Source organism: Ornithodoros turicata, chromosome 8 (assembly GCF_037126465.1).
Source record: "Ornithodoros turicata isolate Travis chromosome 8, ASM3712646v1, whole genome shotgun sequence".
NCBI lineage: Eukaryota > Metazoa > Arthropoda > Arachnida > Ixodida > Argasidae > Ornithodoros > Ornithodoros turicata.
Window position 1 is genome coordinate 2,223,358 of NC_088208.1, and position 24,741 is coordinate 2,248,098.

Genomic DNA, 24,741 nt, shown 5'->3' on the forward strand with positions numbered 1-24,741 from the left:
ATCTCGGCGCCGTTGAACAGGCATTCTCAAATATAGGAGGCTATGTCTTAACAATATTTTTTCCCGTCCGTGACACTAGGGTGAGCACAGTCGTTGTCTAGGCATGTTGACGATTTGCACGTGGCTTTTTAGAAAGACATGAGACGCTGGTTTGCAGACGTGGTCGAGGTAAGAGGGATCTCTTCTTTTTTTTTTTTTTTTTTTTGTCACATCTGTAACTTTCGCGAGTATTGACTTCCGATTTGCTCATTTCTGCTCCTCGGCAAAAAAACTATGACCTCACCCTGATGATGCTGTGTCACTGCCCTGTGTTTCTACGTGCATTACTCGTGGCTGACCGTTTCGGCTGCCACGAACAAAACGCAAAATATAAACCCGGCATTAATTTTTTTATGTACTCAACTTACCCATATGGTGGGGTAAGTTGACGAAAATATGTAGCCTGTCATTTTTGGCTCGTGCGATATAAATATCTGGTTTAACACCGCAGTCATTCGCGCATCATTTCTCAAATGTTTGAGGATTCAGTTAACCAATTAACAGTGGTACAATTTAGGGGATTAGACTGCTATGAAGGAAATAGCTCAACTGTCTTCAACATAGACCACTTTACGCTATAGCACGTAAATTGCGTATCTCCAACAAATATTTATATGACCCTCAATATAATTAACAAATGGCGATTCATGTCTTTGTGAACATAGGTTACAATATATGATAAAAGCGGTGAAAACATTACAGGTTAAAGGTTAAAAACTCACAAACTGAACGTGCAACGATTCCAGTAAGGAAGGTCAGTGTACATACACATTACGTATAATGAAAATCCTCAGTAAATCTATCACACCTCTTGTAAGGCACCGTAGCTACAAATTAGTTCCAGAACGCCTATGCTGAACACATCAATATGTTTCGTAGCTATCTGTTTTCTTCAAATATGTCTGCTTATTGAAAGCAGAGGTGAGGAAGATACACGGTGAACATGTACATGAAACTAGGGTGTACGTCCAAAATAACTAGTGGCTACTGCTGGGCTATTTTTTCTTACACAGTCGTTCCGGAAGCAGGCCTTCAGAGAGGTACTTCACGTTTATCGTGGTTAAATGTCAGATACGCGCCGATATCCGAAACAATTGGAACGTTTGTCAAGTTCTGCAAGCCCACAGCGAACCCCCTCCAAAATACGTCATTATTCCTACCGTCTCAATATATTGTTGGGTGAAAAAAGCCCAAAACAAAACGAAAAAAAATCCATTCTGAAACACACAAGGGCGCAGACGTGCAGGTACCGGGCACTGTGACGTGTTCGCGCCTTCGTATACTTGTCAGCGCGGATTACAGCAGTTCGACTGTTCGTTGTTTCACATTTCTCTGCTTGAAGATGGCGGACAGCCGAGCTCAGCGATGACTGAACAGTGCGGCAACTGCGAACTCATAGAACTCTTGCGGGGACTCATCGGTTAATCAAGCTCAGTGTGATGCATAATGTAAAAACTCCGAGACTATAGGGAAAGCGAATGGACAGACAGAACACGAAGTCTCAAACAGAGCTGAAAATTTTACTTCACATACAAGAAATATATACGCAAACAGAGGCAAGAGAAACTACCAGTTGAGGACAAAAGTAGTAGTGAGAGGAAGTAAAATTTTTAGCTGTGTTTGAAACTTCGTGTTGTGTCTGTCCCTTTGTGTTCCCTAGTCTCGGGGTTTTACATTATGCACCACCTTCACTTCACTTCACTTGCTTCCTAGCCATTTTTTTTTTCATTCTGAGTGTGATGTTGTGAGAGCAATTCTACATCTGTGTTCGGTGAGCTCGAAAAGTTTTTGTAGTAGCGGAGTATTGTCTTGCCTATAAGACCACAATATCACATCCTGGAGTAACCAGTCCAATAACTTTTTGGGCTAGCATATCCACTCTTTTCCTTTGCCAATCAACCAGCAGAAGACTTCTTGATATTTACCTCCCTCGGTGGCATAATAAGAAACACAGATACACTGATTTAAGGTAGTGTGATACTAATCATAATTCGGGGGTTTAAGTTGTGAGACAACGGTGATAGATCTACGATTAAAGGAGTTTGCCACATCTTCTATTTAACCGGTTCTCTGCTTTGCATCATTTTGTTCTTCTTTTGGTGGATACTTTGAGTAATCATATGCCAAATTTGCTGGGAGTATGCAACAAGGACGTAGCCATAATATTTCTGTTTAGTCTCACTTAATTTCCTGCTTTAGACTTTAGAGCCTTCTTCAAACGTGGAACCAGAGTTAGTTTCCATCTAGTTAGTTTCGCCGTCTAATTAGCTTTATGCGATGTTTAAGATGCTAAACTTCGAATGTCAGCAATGGTCTTTGAGTGTAAACCTTGTAAGCCTTCTTGGACACGAACTTTTTTTGCAGGCATGTGCATACAGCGGCATTGAAAAAAAAAATCAGGCCATATTAACATTTCTCGAAATGCTACAGACCTGGTTGAAATTGTACAAGGATATGCCCAAAGAAAAATCACGGAATACCTAGATTTTAGGTCTGTCATGCTTAAATATTATGTGGTTCACCTCAAAAGAACCATCTTGTGATCTGAATGCCCCCCCCCCCCCCAAGTACTTCGCTGTTCCATTTTCAGTCAAAGGTGTTAGGCACCAGGAACAGATCACGCATTGAAGCAGAAGATTCTTGCATTCTAGTGTAGTTCTTGACGACTTGGGATAGATCATAGCAAAAGGCAATATCAAGTAGTGCATTTTCATTTATGAAGTCTAAAACTCCGGTTAGGGTTCCCTAATATACGCCCCAAGATGGGACCATATACTCAACAATAATGTCATTATTCATCCTTAACCGTACCGAATCTCAATAGGTTCATCATTTTTAATATAACCCGATAGTGGTGGTGGTGGTGATGAGGTAACAGATAAAGATGGCGACATATGAATCGCGACAGGGTCGGACTGGCTACACCAGGACGCCTACAAGTGGGGGAAATGCAAACAGATGCACATACGGCGGACAGGTTAACGGGCAAAGTGTAGGACAAAAGCCTCAAAAGGAGCGAGGGTAGTGTGACAGAAGTATTGTGACGCGAGGGGGGGCGGGCACACCAAGCACACACTTAGCGAGTCATAGGGCGAACGATATTACGCTTTTCTACTTGAATCGTTATAATGTCGGCATTTGAGGTTGTCGCCAGTGGGCCACAACCCAGGTGGCGAATTCCCCCGTTTATCGTCATCAGTGAATTTGTTGTTGTTTTATAATGTCACACTAACACTGCTCTTAGGCCGCTCAATCAGTGGATAAAATGAATTTCACATGATGTTCTCGGAACCCTTTGTATCGCATCAATTCCATTCAAGCATTTCCGGTTAATCGTACAAGGGTGGGACTTTTTGTTCTATATATATATGACTCCGTTGTTCTACTGATCAACAGTAAAAGCGTGCAGAGAGAGTACTACTGCGGTGCTACAATTTCGTGTTTTATCGCCCATGCCGTGTTCCTTTATAGTTACATGAGGAGCAAAAGAATCACATAACAACTAAGATGTGCGGCGAGGTACGCTGTATTGAAAGCGCCATAGTTTAGCTAAATCACAATTTAATCGAACAATCTACCATCGACCTATGTTCCATGACAAAATGTTCCCAGCTTCCTGTGCACAACAACTCGATAATCTAGGTTGAAAAGAAATGGTTAAGAGAAAGAAACCATCCAGGAGGCGAGCTCAGGAACGCAGTAGCCGCTCTTTATTTTGTTTTTTGACCCGTCTGTCATCATCCAATGAAGATAAGACATGCGGTCAGGTGCTTCACAACATTCCGATATCTTTCGCTTGCAGGGATCTTCAGCCAAGCGGACTTTACGGTAGCAAATTTCACCTGGTTTTGTTACAAAGAACTGCGGATGGTAGTAGACAGGAAGTTCGCAAACCAACGTAGTGCTGGTCCAAATATATTCCCTATAAAAATAGTCAAGTATATAGACGGTCAAGTTACACTATATCAGTCACATCGGAAAGGGAAACAAAAAAAAGAGAAACACTGTCAAGCAGCCCGCGATGAGGGAATCACACGCGCATCATCAAAAACGGTTAGGAGCAACTAGGATTTCTTTGAACAAGAACTTTCGTGCAAGAGACTGCAGGTTCTGCAGGTAAGTAGTATGAGGGCGGGCCGAGGCTCAAACGTGGCGAAACTCAGACATGGATCCCTGGGCCCTGCCCTGAGCCCTGCGCGTATTTTTCCCAGCTCGGCGTGTGTGCGGAGGGTTGTCCGCGAGCTTATAACATGCATAGACATGCAAAGAAGGGTCATACACAAAAAGTACAAGTTTATTAACGGCAATTGTAATGCCAATCAAGTTGAAATATATTTATTAAAAGCCAATTGTGCTGGGAATTGTGCCAATTGTGATGCCAATCAGGTGAAGGAGAAAATCCCAGCCGAAAAACCTTCACGGCCTGTAACAGAAGAAACACAATACACATAATAAGGAATATACTTACTCATTACCAATTTCACAGCTTCCATATGGGTATGACTCAATGGCATTAAACAGATATCTCTTATCATCATAGGGCATGAGTGCAAGCTTAGTTGTTTCCACTGTATACATGCATTGGCGCTTACTACATATAATCCTTTGTGGATGACTTACCTTCACACTATTAAACAAAACATCTTTATATACATCGTGATGCAACTCCTTACGAGCAATACTTTTCTTAACACCGTTTGCTCTAGCAATTTGACTATCGTCACTCAATCGGACAGTATACATTTTTGCTTTCAATACAACCACCACTTCAATTGTCCTACATCCAGTGTCATCCTTGAAGCGGAACAATGCCCTTTTATTTTTATTACTATAGAGTGGATGATCAGTGGAATAGGATGAAAGACCGAGGTGATCATCTGCAATCTTTTTGATTTCCTCTTCATACTCTGACGTATGAAACACACCAATGATAGAATCGGTATCCGAATACATGATGGCAATGGGACAGTTCAACTTTTCCAAGAGAGTGCAGTAGACAAATTCATACAATATCAACTCACTATAATCTAAAATATAAAAACCAATCTTCATACATTATCAACTTACTATAATCTAAAATACAAAAACCAATCTGCAATTGAAAGCTACATTTTACCTTCCTTTTCTTCATTTTATACAAGACACAATTCTCTGACAAAATTTCAAATCGAATGCAGTCGTTCGAGGAGCTATATCTTTGGGCCTCTTCTTTGGTGAATGCTATCTTAATTGATCTAAATCGCCTGGGGGAAAGTAAACAGCGACCGTACAAAGAGTTACAGTTCATTTTATACGTTTGCTTCTCAAAATCCGTTTGTGCTGCAATGCGCCGCTGAATGTTCACTTCAATGTACGGACCAAAGACCATACCCTGACGAAATTTTAACACTCTATGAATTTTGCTCACCCGCATACCTAACTTGAAATATAGACTCAACAAATGATAATGTACAACATACACTGTTTTATCATTACAAGTGAGAAGTAACTCACCCTGTGCTGCAGCTTTGTAATTCAAGTGGTCTTTTAGAGCCAACTGATACTCTGACAACCAACTCTTGTCAACCTTTTGCTTCACTGGAGCTAGTGGGAAATACCTGGTCTTCTGGTGTAGCTCCGGCGGGTAGACGAGGTCGCACACGTAAATGTAGCCATACTCAGCATCCTGAGGATGGTTAATGATGTCCAAACTCGAAAATTCGGATTCGGGCACCCACTCGAATCTTCCAATAGGCAATGGCAATGTTTGGCAACTGGCATACAGACTGTTTGCATCCCAATAGGAGATGTAACTTTGTGGTTTCTCCAGGTCAAAGTTTGCACAATATTTGGTACTGGCAGCAGCATACCTCAATCCTAGTTGGCAAATACCACCTCTAATAGAAGACTCGATGGTTCGATACATATCTTCATCTGTAAGCAGCTCGATCTCGGCCTTTGTATACTTGAGAGCAGCCTCCCAACTGGATCCGGGTAGACTGACAAAGTGCAGCACTTCCAAGCCATATATTTTCATAGAAAGCTGTCTAAAATGCTGCATAACATCTAACACGAGCAGGACATCACATTCCAAATAGATCAAAGTATAATCTTTCAATGACTTGCAATCAAAATGATCATATGTTTCCCGAGCAAAAGCATATTCATCATCGCTGATGTGTGTTCAATTCAAATCATCATAAAAACCCTCCTTGGCGGGCAGGCATTCTTCATTGTGGACTTGAAAGCTTTTGATCCAGGAATAAGGGTACACGCCTTTCCTAGTTAAACGTGCAAAGTCATTACCATACACCTGCTGTAGGCACTTAAATGCCTCAATTCCTTCTGACACCTTCAAACTATCCACCAAGCAGGAAAGGAAACTATTCAAAAATTGCATAGTGTCCCTGAATATGATTCCCATATTCAAAATTCCGAATCTTCTCCGAACTCGTCGCGATGAGCTTGGGTGGTTGTTTCCACTTCAAAGCATGGAAGGAATGCAGTAGGGAGCTGATGTCATATTGAAGGTTCTGGATGAGCACTGGAATTTTGCCGTGATTGCTACAACTGATGTTACATTCGTTACAAAGGGTTGCCAAACAGTTGCTGACACTATTTTCACAACTGTGATCGTGATGGTGAACCTTTATCCTACACTAAATAAACATCACAATACTCACAGTGCGTTGCAACAACATGTTTACGAGTTTCTTCGTCTGTAAGTTTAATGGGGGCAGGGCAACGACTGATATCGACCACCTTGTTATGAAAACGCAACAGGCAGTCGACGGACCTGGAAGGTGCGTTGACTGCCTGCAACAAAGATGAATCGGAGCCTAAATATTTTTCATTTGCGAGTATTTTCGAATCATAGGTTCTGATTAGAATGCAGCACAAGGAACTCATAACATGCTTCTGCACGACACTTTTGACGTTCGTATTAGGGTCGAGGACAAACTCTATATCGAGTCCGATAACATATGGAAATGCAAACAAGTGACCAAACTTGTCAAATTTTAGAACATTCTTACCTGGCTGAGGGAACTCCAACAAAAGTTCCTCAAAATTCTTGCACACTCTCCTATGTGACACTAGGTTTTGCTGTGTTTTAAATCCCCTCGTGCACTTTTCGCAAAACAAAATCTATTTTTGTAACCCAACAAGGTACTGAAATTCTTTATACCAAAAAAGTGATTATCAAATTCTAATAATTGCACTTTGTCAGTAAATGCGAGATGCGGAACACGGGAAGTGTGGATACTCCCAAACTGATGTGAGTACACATACACTTCAATTTGGATCCGTTCTTCAAATTCTGCAATCTCCTAATACGTTACCGGACCGTCGGGCCACCATTTGAGTCTAGCCGCGGGATTCGATTCGAGACCAACGAGATATTTGCGATATCGTTTACAATCACTTGCATGCGCTTTTTGAGGATGCAATAGTGCTAGAGTGTTGTATTTGCTGGCGAATACAAGAACGCGAGAATAGAAGAACGCGAAAAGAAGAACACTCACAAATGTAAAATGCCCAGACAACGAGTGTTTACTCGTTGTCTGGGCATTTTACATTTGTGAGTGTTCTTCTTTTTTTCAGTTCGCCAGGAATTACACTGTCACAACCAATCTTCTTTTTTTCAATCGTGCTTATGTTCAATTCGATTTCGGATACGTCCCGGGAGACGTAACCGCTACCTTCACCTTGATAATTTTCCAGGTTGCGCGCTAACTCGCTAATCATTTCATTTAGCGCAAGCATTATACCCGCGAGACTATGAATTTCTCGCGACACGGCACTTAGAAAAGCAAAATGGCTGCTCATCGAATCGCCAACTTGCTTCACCATCAATACTTTCACGCGCATATAAAATTTAAAACGTATGGGGTATTGTTGTAATATGGAAACTATATCGTGCCAGTAATGTACCAGGTATTCGAGCAGATCCTCGACAAAGGCCGCAGTGGTTTCAAAGAACGGAAAGCATGGTACGCTAACACCAGGATGAGCCACCGAAACATTTTCCGCGAGATTGTTCACAACAGGCTCTGGGCTATCTGGATTTTGCACGGCATCTGCCAGCGTATTATCATCAAAAACTCCATGCATCAAAACCTGATCAAATTCTAAACCCCAATCTTCATCAAACAAAACAGGATCTAAATTTGGAACATTAGCTTCCTCCTCCATACGACGAATTACCTCCTCAACGCAATCGTACCCACAGATTCCACAGCGAGGCACTAGAATAAACATTCCCTAAATTAAAATAAGAATAATAATAAAAAAAGCAGACTTACTCTTCAAAGATCTCAGCAGCACACCAAAACAAATTTTTGGCAAAGGAAACAAGCACTGCAACCTGGGCAACAGAACTTGGCTTTCTGTAATAAATGTGGGCGGATCCGAAAATTGTATATAAAACATCGTTAACCAATGGTATATTAAGAAAACCAATAGGCATCCTTTCCATCTCATTCTGTCCCAAATCAGCGATGGAAACAGACGAGTGATATTCACTCTTCCTGGAGGACTGTGAGTTTTATAGCTTTTCTCCTCTCTTTCCACTAACTTTAAGGAGATTTTTGTTTTAGATTACGGGTGTCTTCTGACAGGCGACTTGCCCATTGTGCAAACATTGAAGAGACCACCCAGAAGTTTCTTTATACAAAATGGCGACCATCTGAGACAATGTCGCTGCGGGGGATTGATTTCAACGAAATCGTCAGACTGGTTAGATCATAACATCAGGCAATATCTCGGATGCCATCCCAACTCGGATTGAGTATGAACTCGGCTGAGAGACTTCACTTGACTATACAGTGGACGATGTATAAGGACCTGATGAAATTAAACTCGTACTTGAATTGCAACGGACCTGAGAGTGACTTCATACTCATCTTGCGAAGTTTACCGTATCAACTCAAAACAAGACGGGGACAACTAAGGAAGAGACTACAAAAGTTTGTCGCCGTGAAATGTGACTTGTTAAGACGTTATCGTGATGGTGAACAGATTTCACCGACCCTTATCAATGCCGGTTTGAGAAGACCGATCCCTCGGAATTATTACATTCAGCATTCGCACTACATCGTCCAGCGAAAAGAAGACGGCTCTTGCAAGATAGTGAGCAAGATAGTGAGGAGTTATCTTCAAAGTGCTTGTACACTGAATAAATTAGAGAATTTTTTAAATGAGGTATTCCTATTCAGTCATTTTTATTACCTTGAGATCGTTGTGTACAAGGTAATTGTCAAATAATGACATAATGCTTTTGAGTGGATAATTCGTACAAAGACGAGAAGCAAATACGGAAACAAAGAGGTCGCAGCGGGAGCTGTAGAGACTCTGTATACACTTGTCACAATATTCGCCAACAGGTAGATCTAGCAGTTCCTCTTCAATTGGTGGTAGACCAAAGCTGTCCACGTAGATGAATCTATCATTTCGATTCATCATGTACAACAACCAATGCTCTCCCGGGCCGTCGTGTGGATGTGTATTAATGACAATGAAGCCTTCTTCTTGAAGTTACGAAACTCTGTCGACAGCGTAGGTTCCTCGATACATTCTCACAGTTTGAGGATTCATTGGAAACAATAATTCAAGATCTAGAACGTCCATGATTTAATCCAAATGAACTGCAAGGTCGGCATTGACTGTCAATATCTTGGGGCTCTCACTTATAAGTATAACCGACATGGCGTGAGGCAATGGTTTTGCAAATTTAAGTTCAATTCTACAATTTCCCTTTTGTATCGGATTAAAGTAGCCAGCAGTGGACTCGTCTGCACTGATTCCAATGCAATATGAATGAATTAGTTTTATAATTCGGATATCGTAGCTCGACGCTTCTATCATTCAGTTGAGATAGGAAATCATAATAGCTTCCCCTGCATAGGTCATTGTCCCAATCGTATGAGAGATGTTTTAGTTGTCCATCAATTGTTAGTGTTACTGAACTCACATTGAAATGCTCAAAATTGAATGGACTCAGTTTGAAGTCACCCTGATAGGCGTCGGTCCGTGTCATAACCATTGAGATCCGATCTGGAACGCGATCGGTTTATAGATTGTTGAAAATTCCCTCCATTGAGCCAGCAGTTAATGTCTTAATTTTGCTCTCTGAACCTCGCATAGTATAACACGCTGGATGTTTCTTTAGTATAGACTGGTGAGAGAGGAAAGTTGAGTTACTGACTTTGACTTTACGTAATGACAATACTGCATTGTGTATCTTGATTTGATGTTGATGCGTTTCTCCTGGTCCAGTCAATAAGCGATGCATGTCGCTGGCGTGCACAGCAGACACCCTAACATCTAATCCCGGTAATAATAGCTTAATTTGATGTGTCCAATCTGTATTAACACGCATGACAACTTCAAATAGTTTACTGCCCCTTGTTCTAGAAATGAGTGCTTTAGCAACATTCGAATTTGGATCGTTTGCGGCATGTTCACCTGAATCATAAATATACATACTACAATCATCTACTGTTTTCTGAAGATGCATGTTGGTGTGGAGCAAAATATCAAGCATACATCGGTAGGAATTCAGACAATTTGACGATAGTAATTGCTGATTGATATACACATTAATATACTTAAACATTGCAGCTCCCGAGTTATTCACAGGGAATACAACATCATCGACAGATCACTCCCGTCGCTTCTCAATATCTGCATAGTTAGTATACATACTACTACAATGTACATACTAGAAACATCGAGATAGAGATCAGATAAGTTGCTTATATTCCATTCAATCGTAGATTCGCTGCCTGTAATTGTCGATACAGGGTAGAACAATTGATTCTCGCATGATTCTATAGAAATTTGAGTGGGGGGGATTTGAAAAAGCTCACACTCCCCCTTCAAAACCAATTCGGACTGAGCGTGGACTACGTTGACCAGTGACATGTTTGCGACTGAACACAAGTATCACCCTCTCCCTTGTTTTATTTTTAGGACTTGACAGGTCATTTATCTGTCGCCACTTATTTCCGATTTTCTCCCCCCGGCACTCCTTTCAGGGCGGAAGACAGTGTGTCGCGACCTCCGGCGTTGATGCACCGGTTCTAATGGCTTTTTTTTAAGTGAACAACCCCATGTCGCGAGCTCCGGCGTCGATGCACCGCTTCTAAGGAGAAATGGAATCGTTTAGCGGCTCTTCCTTTTCGAAGCAGTTCTTTTATCGTATCTTCCCATGACCTATGGTAACGAGTGAAAAATCCGACCCCGTGTCGTGACCTCCGGCGCCGATGCACTGCTTCTAATGGTTTTCTTTCAAATTGGACAATCCCATGTCGCGACCTCCAGTGTCGATGCACCGATTCTTTTTTTTTAAGTGGACGGTCCTGTGTCGGGAACGCGTTGACTTATCCCCGCCGCAATCCGTTATCTTGCCTTATTTCCCGTTTCGCCATATCTTGGACGGCTCATTTTTCCTATCCAGTCAGACAAACGGACACTAGCGTTGACGAAAATATTTATTCCTCGCTCCAATTGGGTTGCTTGTCAAAGGCGATCTTTTCTTCTTCTTTTACTCCTTCTGCCACCGCCGCCAGCAAAATATTTTAAGACTTGCGCCTTAAGCTCGGATGCACTGGATCTAATGGCTTCTTTCAAATGTTGTCCATCTGATAGATTTCGTGCTAGGTTTTTTCCTGCATTCATTGCGGTCTTAGTAACGTATGGATGTGCTCGTCGCAGGATTGGTAATGCAAACCTGCACAATTATTTAAAGAATCCACTGCCCCTCTGAAACATTGGTCCCAAGTATAGTGTAAGTCCACGACCGTAGTGGATTTCTGGGATTTCTTTAAGATACATGTCTAAAGTGTAGAGCTAGAGCTGTTTTGCATGGTCCTTTGAAGTGGAGAGGTCGACCAGAGTCGTCACACAACTTAATTGAAATGAAATTTATTTCATTATGCAATAGCTTAAAATATTGCATGTTTTGGAAAGCGTAATGAACGATATTGTCTTCCTTTGCAGAATACGGGACTAATTTTAATATTGGAAACTTCTTTGCACCCAGGTGTGATGATTCGATAAGGTCACAATAAACTATATAAAATAATAATGATGTAAGTCTGAGGTGCATGTTTCCAGTTGTGCTGCTTGCAAAAGTTGTAAGTGGTGCAAAACCCAACATATTAGAGAGGTATTCTGATAGATGAATGGTAGCACCATCAATTGGGTTGATAGTGCAGAGCTTTGTGTCATTACTATATGTGAGTAGAGCTTTGCCCTCTAATTGATTGTTGATTGTATGTAGCAGTAATTTCGGAGTTTCATAATGATCTGGGGGAATAGTTATTCTTTTTGTAACGTGTACTTCTTTCTCTATAATCAAGTCATGAGTGCGTTCAAACGGATCTCCATAGTAGTAGGCTGTATCACCTTTTATATTAAAATTATTTAATCTGAGGAGATTCTTGACCTGTTCTGGAATAGCAAAGAGACTGTGTAATGACTGTGACAATCTTTAACTATTCTCTCGGAACGTTACACTTGCTTCAATTTTGTGTGTTCTAAGAAAAACGATTTAATGTGGTCTCGATGGAACAACCTGGAATGAATGCGATTAAACCAGTTGAAGCAAGAGTAGAAATTTCTTCTAGTATGCATAGCTGCGAAGCGAATTCCTCTCGAAGGAATGTGTTCTGACGAGGCACCTTAGAACCTATTATAGTATTGTCTTGAATGGATGATACTCCAGTAGCTTCTTGTAAGTTTTCATCTATAAACTTAATTGACCGAATGGAATGTGACAAACGGAATACATATCTCCCGTCAATATAATTGAAAGAACTGTTCAAGTCTTCAAAAAGCTCTAGAAGGACCATTTATAGGGTTCTTTTAACGACGATAGTCTTGCGAACCTCTGCAAAGTGTTTGTAATCAACCTGCATGGCACCGTCATCACTCCGCGATATATTGTAGAATAGATTACAAATGGATAGTTCTTGTAATCCAACTTCATACTTTCCACTCAGTTGTAGGAGTGCATTCAAAGCAACTGTAAAGTTGTCCAGTGTATTTGTCGGATATAATTCGGTACAGTCATTGGATAGGAGGTATGTATAAAACTCAGAGCCTGGCAACATCTTGCACTGGAATCCACGAATTAAATGAATCGTCATAACCAGCCCACTTCACTTTATAATGAGTGACTCCATCAATTTTCTTACTGGATATAATTTTTTCAATAGGATATGGGTCATCAGCCTCTTTGATCACACGTTGCATTTCATTTGCATAATATGTGCCCTCTTCTTCTACACCATCTGGGCCTGCAATGTAAAACACAGGGGGATCTGTTTTGTTATACCTCGTAATTGTGTAAATAATGTGAGACCAGTGTCCTGTGTACCTCTTGTCAAAGACTGATCGATTCAATAGAACACGAACTTGCTGGCCAATTTTGAATGGTATTGTGATGTCATCATCTTTTTTACTCTTGAGTCTATTGAAGAGTTCAACCTCGTTACTGTCATTCACTTCATTCGGTCCATTTTAATAGTTCTATGGTAAGAATTGTTATAATCCTCTATAATCTTTGGAAGAATTTTAAGGTATTTGTGATGTCCTTTACTACGGAAATAGCGGAACAGGCGACCTTTAATTGTCCTAATTGCTCTCTCAGCCAAACAAGATTTTTGGCCAGTTCTAGTCACATACATATGGATGCCATGACGCTTACACCAAGCCTGCACAACTTTGTTGAAGAACTCACGCCCTTGATCGACATGGATTAGCCGGGTTTTTTTCCCCTATTTCGATGTAGCTACATAAATCCTTTCTTCACGTCTTCACCTCGTTTGGTCTTGAGAGGCATGGCCATGATTTGCCTCGACAAACAGTCTATCACATGCAGTATCTAGGAGAATCCTTTATTGTATTTCTTGTATTGAATAAATGAAATGAGGTCTGCTTGATGGAGGTCGTTCAAATGGAGTGAGATGACTTTCCTTCTCTTAAATCTTCGTCTTGCATTTTTGTGGAGAGTATAGACCCTGCTAGAAATGGTCCCATTGAAGCTTTTCCGAAAAACTCATTGAATTCAATTGGACGTCTTTCAGACAAACACCATTAAAAAATCAACTGAAATTCCAATTCCCAATAGATGATTTGGAACAAATATTATATTGGACACAACTGGTGTTTTAATTGGTCTCAATGAAAATCCTCTGTAGAAGTCAATGGGGCCCAATTCGAGACACATTGAATAGCACTCATACAAATTCATTCGAGGTCAGTCTTGCGTCCCATTGAGCCAACGTGCTGCACTATGGAATTTCCCACTGAAGTCACCCTGATATTCTCCCTGCCAATGCACTTTTTTAATGAGTAGTAACATTCAAAACCGTTGCTCCTAATGAAAGTTACGTTGAAGAATGAAAGAAGTTGTGGCTGAAAAATGAAATACACTCGGTGTGGTTTCTTCGTGAAAATTTATTGTTCACATAACAATACGTAGGTGTGAAACTATGACAAATAGCAAGACACAAAAATGAAAAGTTATTTCAAATGACTTGCACACTGCTTGCACATGTGTGAGTATTCATGGAACTGAGAAACCACACGAAACAATAAATAGCACGAACAAATACTCAATTCAGCACTTACGCGTCTTTGAAGGCGTACCTACGTTCATCACCAACACACACTACCGTAATCCATGGAGGCTCGTTCTCGCAACGTCCAAACAACGAACAGCGCACAACGCAGGGGAAAAATTTTCTTCAATCACTGAGTTTTTCGACGACCATGTTCTTCACTGTCTTGTACACCTGCCGCCTCACGATTTACGGTCTAGCCTGCCGTTCTTGAGCGAAAACTAACGCATATCCAACTTAGGCGAGACTGCGTTCCCACGACGTCGTGATAGTCACATCGTGACAAAGACTGCCTTCCCTGTCGCCTTGTACAGGCTCAACCTGCACGAAAGAGCATTTCAGATACACTTCATATAATATTTCAAGTACAATTTCAAATGACGTCGCTATAATGTCAGAAGGCAAAAAAGCATATTACGTACCGTTTCACACAGCGCGGTTGGTAACAGTCACTAAAACACTCCACTTCATCTTGCTATCTTTCCGTCAGCGCTCATAATACCTGCAGGAGTAAAGGCATACAAAGAGCAGGAACGCCTTACATGTCAACTACGTACCTTAAAACGGCAAAAATCATAAAGATAAAGGGCGAATTGATGCAGATGCGCGACCGCCATCCTCACACTTCGACGATTCATAAGAGACTGACTATTCCGCTGGCGACTGGCGGACGCTTCCACTTCTGTGCAGTGCAATATTGCATGAATTGCAACACAATAGCTTCAAGTGGGGGGCGCAACAGTAGGTTATACCACGGCTCCTGTACCTTTGAGGAAATATTCAAAAACATTTGAAATCACGCGAACTATTTTGGAGCGCGGATGGGGAAACGTGCTACGGCGCCGAAAAGGTAGCATCTCATTCCTTCAGTTGGGAATGATCGTGTCTCATTCGTTCACATTGGGCCAATTCATTCAATTGGCTTCGCATTCCTTGTATTGGTGGAGTATCTCATTAAATCAATTGGAAGTCAGCGTTTCTCATTGATACTCATTTGACCAATTCCTTGAATCGGTTCTTTATTCCCTGTGCGCAGCCTTCACCACACAACATGGTGGAACACGTTGTCGCAAAGGCCGCTTCCCTGCAAAACTCCCAATTCCCTCAATGAGTAATGCTCCTCTTATGCACATTGAATAAATTGGTCGTCTGATTTCACATTGAATCTCATTGGAAGTGCGGGAGAATTCATTGAGATCATGCCCTTTATTTCCAGCAGGGGACGTCGTCACGTTGTAATTCTTGTAGTGCTTCTTTCCTTGTGATTTTCCGTGCCTTTTGATGACGTTTAACCTCTCCAAGCCCACCGTCACGTGACCTGTAGCTCATTCTTCTTCTGAGAAATATTCTTCGTCCGAAGGTGAAATTAACTTTGTTCTCTGCGGCGACTTGTAGATCTCCCACAATATTTTCTTCCTTGATTTTCTTTTCTGTCTGATTGTGTGATGGTAGAAGTTTTGACACCTTTAGAAACCAAGCGCGCCTCACTCGTTTATGACCGGATAGGTACAAGACCAATTCCATTATACTAGAGCCATGAATGGTTTTGTTGTTATGAATGATTTCTCCTTTTTCATTCCATGACAAACTCCTTGGTATCGCTGACACTATGCGTCTCACTTTTTTAATATTTATATTATCTGGTAGAGCATCATAATCGACTTTTCTGCTAATACTTTCCTGTATTTCTAATAGTTTTATTATTGGCGGATCTGATTCTGTTGTCAGTTTCAATTGATTTTTTATGGTGTAGTACATAGCTGTTAGCATACGTTTTACCTTTACATCTTCGCTTTCATTAGATGCCAAAATAGTGTCCACTGGATTTAATACCTCTATTTTTGTTGCCATTTTCAAACACCGGCTACCTTAACTATAGCCCGCCCTGCTACACCACCTAATATACTAGTTAATCCTGTCAGTATTAGCGGGAGTAATGGATCAAACCTCCTCGTTGTCGTTATAAAAACTTTTGTAGCTTCTTTGGTGATTTGTGCTATGTTTTATATGCGATGTATCGAATTGTAGCTTTATATTTCTTTAAATCTTTGTATAGTGTTGGTGACAGTTTAACATTACCATTCAATATATTCTTGCAAACTTCGGAAAGAGCTTCAATGCTGTGCGGAGGAGCCTCCTTCAATATGTTTTCCCGTTCTTTTGGAGTGCAGGTTGCAAGCACTTTAAGGAAAGTTAAATAGTGACGTAGACTTCTCATTTTGGTATGACAACAAATTGCGAGTCGAGCTTGATTATACCTGTTCAAAATCTTTTATCAGACTGGGTAAGTGGGTGTAGGTCAATCACTAGATAACCAAATGGTTTCTCTGTTGCTTGTTCGAATGCATTCAGAAAGTATGGTAGCCGTGATTTCCCGTAGATTTTTCGTCCTCGAAGTTGTCCACGGGATCTCGTGCGCAACTCATGCGAGTTGCGCACGAGATCTTAAATTATTAAATAATATTATATTTAACTCATGCATTTCTTTCCGAAACAGCGACTAAAGACCTTCCGCATAATTATTTTGGGAGTGAGCTCCTGGTCTGGGGAACAAATAGGAAAATGAGAAGGTAGGCTCGCCCGAAATGTAATAAATAGGAAAAAGTGGAGAGGAGGTTGTATAATAATGAGGATGCGCACGTTTAAAAGTTTCTTCCTCACTTGAATGACTCATGTTCCAAAAAAATGTCCAACGAAAGCGGTAAGTTTTTGATTCGCAACGTAGTTCTTTTTTCTCATGACTGTCGTCTTTTTCAGTATTTAGCTCAAGCTCGACATTTTTTTAAAATGGTAAGAAGTTGTAATGTATATGAAAAAGATGTTTAAATTTTATTTCTTGTTTCAGCTCCAGAGTCGCCACCACCAAACTGTGTGTATTATTGGAATACAGTTGTGCATGTTTAGTTATTATTATTTGATAATATCTTTTCAGCTTACATGCCAGTGTCCGACGAGAGTAGTAAGTTTTTGTTTTGCAATGTAGTTCTTTTTTTCTCATGACTGTTGACTTTTTCAGTATTTACTACAAGCCCAACATTTTTTGAAAATGGTAAGGAATTGTAATGGATATGAAAAAGGTGTTTAAATTTGATTTCTTGTTTCAGCTCCAGAGTCGCCACCCTCATTATGTATGTATTATTGGAATATAGATGTGTACAGTTGTGTTGTGTATAGTTGTTTTGTAGTTGCGTGTGTTTGTGTATTATTAATTTATAATATAGTTTTCAGCTGACACGCCTGTACCACAGCCAACGCCCGAATGTGAGTAAAAGTTATAGGACACGATTACAATAATAAATGCGATTCTCTTTCAGATCATTGGAGTGCGCCACTGCAATGTATGTATTATTATTATTATAAAACGAGTATGGATGTTGATAATCTGGCTATCTTTCAGATTGTCCAACGTTGGATCTAGTGAACTGTATGTATTATTAAAATGAATAAGTTGATATTAATTTAGATTCACTTACAGATTACTGGAGTCTGCCGCCACTACATTGTATGTATTATTGAAATACAAGTGTGATTTCATCTAATAATATTAACCGCATTTTTTCACGTCAGTGTTGTGTCCAACGTGAGTTATCATATGGTAAGCAATGTGACGATGTTAATTTTATGTTTTCTTCCAGGGGCTGAAATGATAGACTTTATAAAAAGTGTTATTATATATACATTAAATGAATTATTTAGAGGTTAATAAATGTAAATATTCTTTATTATGTGTATTGTGTTTCTTCTGTTACAGGTCGTGAAGGTTTTCCGGCTGGATTTTTCTCCTTCACCTGATTGGCATCACAATTGGCACAATTCCCAGCACAATTGGCTTTCAATAAATATATTTCAACTTGATTAGAATTACAATTTGCGTTAATAAACATATTTTCACTCGTACTTTTTGTGTATGACCCTTCTTTGCATGTCTATGCATGTTATAAGCGTGCGGACAACCCTCCGCACACGCGCCGCGCGGGGAAAAATACGCGCAGGGCTCAATGCAGGGGCCAGGGGTCCATGTCTGAGTTTCGCCACGTTTGAGTCTCGGCCCGCCCTCATACTACTCAGGTAGTTGCTCATAGTTTTTCATGTTCCATGTGTGATTCTATACAAGTCGCACCATAAAGAGTGAAGTACTCACACGGGACATGTTGCTAGTTCAACGAGAGCCCGCTTGGTTCGCAGCGAGAGCATGGCTCAGGAGTTTGGCTTCAAAACGCGGAGGGGGAGGGCATCGCGCATTCCAGTTATTGAATATGGCGGTAAACGTACCAGTCCTTCTAACTTCGTATCGGGGACATTTACTGTACGAGCGCCTACATACGGGGCAGTGTCACCGCTGTCATTACAAATGCTAGCATGTGAGTGAGGAAGAATCACTTACCTTATTTCCACGATACTATATTTTTTGCTAATATGCAGCATGGGGGATCCCTGTCTGCCTTCTCTACAGGGTGATTGATGGCCAAGAGGCAGTTTCACAATGCAGACAACGTGCAACGTAATTTGTTCACGTTTTAATTAATTATTTATTTATTTATTAAACATCCGCGAAGGGCCCAACGCGCATATTGCCCGTTGGGCACTCCATGACCGAGTGGGTAATATAACAAAGAATACATAGATACAGACATGTACAAACTTGTGATATTTTTCTGTTCCTTGAGTAAGAAACAGGTGCTACATAATTAGCAGCACGTGTTTCTTACACAAGTAGCGTAAAGTTATTTCCTGTTATCGCTGTGTTTGCGTAGCGCACATGAAAGCTTAATTTTGAACACCCTGTATTTGTTCTTTACCAGGTGTCCGTCCTCGGTGCCGCATTTACTCCTAGCATTTACTTCAGAATAAGGAAGCAGCAGCTTAACCACGTCCTGACGTTCGCTTTACGCCTCTATGTACAGGGCAGTGTCACCGTTGACGTAGTGTCACTAGACGTCACTATAGATGCATAATTGCTATAATGGGGTCCTCATGTTCTTTACTGCAATGGGTGCAAGACCTCAGGCACTCCACCGTCACATCATGAGCAATGACCGGCAAAGCGTTGAAAATTGCGCAGAGCTGGGCAGCTATGGCTGCGATGATTTTTCGAGATCGCCACTGCACATAGCAGCACTGTACGGGAATGCCGCTATCCACAACATCACACATATTAGCATCACAGTGAGGGAGAGTCACTTGCATTACTTCCACGTCAACATGTTCTGCACTAATACGCAGCAAGACGCACCCGTGTTTGTCAACTGTAGAGGCGGATAAATGGAGTAGTAGCATTCTAGCGATATCAACGCCATTTTCTTTGGCACAACAATTCGGCACACATGCATTTTCACGAGGAGCGCTGCTCGATGCTCGATGTAGGAGAAATCTCGCAGCGTTGATATATAGTCACACCTAGCACTGAAATGGAGGATTGTCCTATCTGTCCCTGCTACTGATGAACTGAGAAGCAGGAATTTTGCTACGTCTAGTTTATCTCCACTCAGAGTATAGTGCAGTACGCTCTTTCCTCTTTTGTCAAGCTTGTTGACTCATAAATAAGGAAACAGTAGTTTGATGGCATCCAACTGCCCTTTTGCAGCGCATCGATGAGGTACCGTTGAATCTTCCTGCAAACATACTGCAAAGGCGTCAGTCCAAATATGTCTTTCCTTGCTATCTCCACAGCTATTTCCATATCCGGTGCCCTAAGAACAATATAATGTCCAGTACGTGTTCATTCCCGTACAGTGCTGCTATGTGCAATGGCGATCTCGAAAAATCATCGCAGCCGTAGCTGCCCAGAGAACACGTGGTAGTCTACTAGACGTCCAGACCTGTTCTAACCCTAGACTTTAGGGATAGTGCCCAAACTAGACGTTGACAAGACGTCTAAACGTCTTACCATTATTTAGACGTCTAAAATTAGTGATCTACTAGACATCTGGTAGACATTTAGTAATTGACGTCTAATTGTAGACGTCTTGTAGCTGGCCTTGTATATACCACATATTAGAAATCATCAAGATTTTGTCTTATTAGGTTTTTAAGAGGTGTGAACACATTCACACATCAAATAGCGTCACTAAATTATAAGAGGTGGTTCTAAGCTTAGCTTTCAGGCTTACAAAACTGAAGTTCATTTGTTCCAAAACATATGCAGGAAACTGAATTACTTGATGGCAGAGTTAACATAGACAGAATGGCGTAAATGCAGGCTAGCTGGTGGATAAATTCCATTATAGGCAAGCCTGAGGATGGGCAAGAACACGTAAACAAACACAAACACGAAGGCTTGTGTTTGTTTACGTGTTCTTGCCCATCGCTCAGGCTTGCCTATCACAGAGTTAACATAATTGTGTTGTTCAAGTTGTCCGTGAACCGACCTTGGCGGCTGAGTCTGTAGTGTGTTCGCCTTCTGACCCCGAGATCGCCGGTTCGAACCGGGCCAAAAACACCAGCAACTTAGTGCCAGGATACAAGTTGCTTAGACATGCCATCTTCCACAAGGGACATTAAATACGTTGTGTTGTGTGGTGAGCTTTCATTGCACATTTAAGGACACTCAGGTGGGCAATCCGCAGACCGACTGCTGTGGTGTCGCTCATGATCTCAGTTGTCTCGCAATGTAAACCCCAATTATTATTAAGTCTTCCATGCTGGTATCTGTCCACAAGAGTCACCACAAGAAATCTAAAAAATGTAGCCAAATGCAGAAAGAGAACTGGAATTAGGAGGGTCATCCAAAAATAAGTTTCCCGATATTTGTTATTCAAAGGAAACACCACTGGGACAAACTGAATGGTGTAGTAGTTGGGTGTGCCATCCCGGCACTGCAAACGTTGGTTAATGGAGTGCCGTTCACCTATGTGTCAGGCGTTCAAGTATGGATGTAATATTCCGAGTACGTCTGACTATCCTAGTAAGTAAGAGCTATCCTACTTTTCGTTAAAGAAAAAAGAGTGCTTTAGAGAATATCCACTGACAGTTAACACCTGTTTATACAAAACACTTTACAGGCATTGAAATTGTGTGTCCTCTATACAGGGTCGTGAAAATCTGCACAATGAACAGTACAGTGGGAGATCAGCTGTAACACCACGAAACAACGTTTCTTTTCTGAAATTCCGAGAATTGTTAACGGAGACTGGCGGGTCACTGGTACTGCACTCTGATACTCATGGGAACAAATTTCCTTCAGCTTGGTCAACGAAAGTTATGCGAAATGGGGGCCACATTTGTCCGGTAACGTTCGTAAAGAGCAACAAATGAATGCAGCTTGAATTTTCCTTCAATGGTACCAAGACGGTCAAGACGAATTTCTTGGAACCATTATTATTAATGAAACGTGGGTGCGTTATGCATGTGCTGAGACAAAATACCATAGGAAGTCATGGTGGGTGCCCGGTGAAAGCATTCTGAAGGAGGTCAAACTTGCGTTTTCGTCTGGAAAGGCTATGCCGACAATGTTTTAGGACTATCGTTAGGAAATATCGTTGTGTGCAACTTGTAGGTTATCTGACACGCACAATCACAGTAAATGCAGATGTACCGCGAGATCCTGGGAAAGCTTCAAACTACAATGAAACAAAAACGCACAGGACTTGGAAGGGTGTAGCGTACCACGTCAAAGCTGTCTGCACTCGTCTTGAAAGACTCGGGATTTGTTCAACAAATTCATCTGGAAATTTGCCAAAGAGAGAAAAAGTACACAAGCGAGCTGGTACAACGTTGAAGTAGGAAGCATCACCTTGAGCATGGGGAGAATGAAGTATACAGGAGACTAACAAACGTGATTTTCGTTTTCGTGAGCTTCCTGTATACTTCGTTCTCCTCATGCTCAAGGTGATGATTCCTACTTCAATGAAAATTTGTCCAATTTGCTGTTCCATCTTCCTCAAAAAGTGCCCCTCGGCAGTCACCAATTCGCAAGTGATCATGAAACACAAATTAATCGGGTGAAATGCAAAGTGAATGCCTCACTTTGTAAACAGGACATAGCATGGCACAGACAATGTATTGAATACTTGGTATCACAGTATCAAAAATGTTCAGCTAAATAAAGTGACTACATTAGGGAGTAACATTGAGCTCTAATCTGAACATAATTTTTTTCAATGTTATGCTATAGATTTATTATTTTGTTCACAGCAGAGGAACTTTTGTTGGATGATCCTCATACATGAAGGAAATTCTTTATTCTCTTACTTTCCATCACACGTGTGTGAAGCGGCAAGTACAATCTGTTTGCAAATGATCATACTGAGGTAATAAAACTGGACTCTGCAACAACTTTCAGAAACTATGCATGAGTGGACCACATTAACTTTGTCCTATTATATTATGACCAAATGGATAGTATGTACTCTTTCATGCTATGTGAGTTGTATGCCCATATATTGTAACAAAAGATCAGTCAGATAAAGGCAGTCTGACTGAGGTACGTAGATAATTTAAATAATGTCCATACATATGATGATCCGAGTTTTTTTGGCTCACTGACATGCATATATATAGCATCCACAACTAGAAGACATTACCAGAATCTAAGTGCTGTGAAGTAATATTTTATTTTACTGAATATATATCTTTTTTCTTAACGGAAGCCCGCATTTGTTCGGGGCAATGTTTCTTGAACTAGCGTTCCTGATGGCGTTACCGTTGCTGGTAAATGTAAATTTTGTACGTCAGTAACTCCCCTACGGAATACTACGCTACACCAACTTAAAGAAATCAGCAACTAAATTCTTGAATCACTGAAACGTCAATAAAAAAATCAACGACTCCGACGAATCGTTCAGCGCAGCACCATAAACCATTGCTCCACAAACACAGAAGCACTTTGCACGTACTGTGGGCAGCAGATAGCAGATGTTTGTTTACTGCACATAACATTTTCCCACAAGCTACACAGCTGCAGCAGTAAAATGGAATCTGACGTGACTCCGAGATTTCAGGACCCTTCAAAAAATCTTGAAACTGCCCATGGTATCTCTTTGAAACCGCTGAACAGGCAATACGCTACATATTAGGCACACCTGTAGCTCAATAGCAAAGGCACTGATAAAATGTTTGCAAAAAGAACAGCGACTTTCAACACACACAGCACCAAAATACGACACTCGTCACTGCAACGACGATGGCGATAGCGATAATGCATAATGATGATGATGTTGGTGTCACTTCCGCTGGATTGGCATATGTGTTATTTAACATTTAACCTCCACCACCCAATTATAATGAACTGCCACGGAAATTAAAGAATATTACAAAAAATAAGTACTCAATAAGCACGAGCTAAAGCAAAGTCAATGACGTCTGCCGGTCTACCCAATCACCATCCACCATCCATCCATCCAACCAGTTCGAACCTGTTCAGTTTCAACCGTTGAAACTTCAAACTTTCCGGACGCGCAACGGGTAGCAGTTGGGTCTTGGCGGCTGCATTCTACTGGTTGTTATACGAAAATCTTTGAAAGTTCTAATCTCCCGCACGTTTTATGTTGCAAGTTTTGAGCATAGCGAGAACGTACGCCGTGCTGTCCAGTGATAAAAACTGTTGAGCGCAGCAGAGCTCCCAGAGTACACTCTGGTGGACAGCGTTTCTTTGTTCTCTGGCTTTCAAGTTTAAGGGGTGAGTTCACTCTTCATTAAAGTATGTGCCTGTTTCTGTGCACCAAATCGCAGGTAGTAGAGATGCGTGGCATAATATCGGAATATCGTTTCCTTTATCTATTTCTGCTTCGTATCACCGATTGAAGCACATTGGAAGTGTGGGGTGACCTGACTGCACTTGCATTCGAAGTAGTGATTAACGCTGTATGTTCGGCAGTACACCGTTTCAGTAAGTGCCTTGGTTCGTCTTGGTGCTAAAACAAGTACGGTATCACTAATTAACAATTCGAGATTCACGAATTTTCGATGACTGTTGAAGTCTTGAGTAAACGAAAGTCGACAGTTACGGTTTGCAGGGCGGACACGCCGGAACATTAATGCTGGTTAGTTCATTGTCATGTCAGCCCGACTTCGGTTGTTGCATTTTTCGCTGGTAGTGAAACCACACACTGAAAATTTTGCGCAAGTACTTTTGTTTGCATATCATAGTTTAATAGCA

At 41.2% G+C, this 24,741-nt stretch overlaps 1 protein-coding gene across 2 annotated transcripts in view; it reads right to left on the reverse strand.

Annotated features, from left to right (window-relative positions):
- Positions 1 to 11,497: 11,497 nt before the first annotated feature.
- LOC135366386 (uncharacterized) overlaps positions 11,498 to 24,741 on the reverse strand; it is a 29,145-nt gene continuing 15,901 nt past the window's right edge. For both annotated transcript variants that reach the window (XM_064599068.1, XM_064599067.1), the window contains exon 4: positions 11,498 to 13,319. In XM_064599068.1, coding sequence (XP_064455138.1) covers positions 13,305 to 13,319 — 15 coding nt within the window. In that variant the 3' untranslated portion in view covers positions 11,498 to 13,304. The remainder of the gene's footprint in view (positions 13,320 to 24,741) is intronic.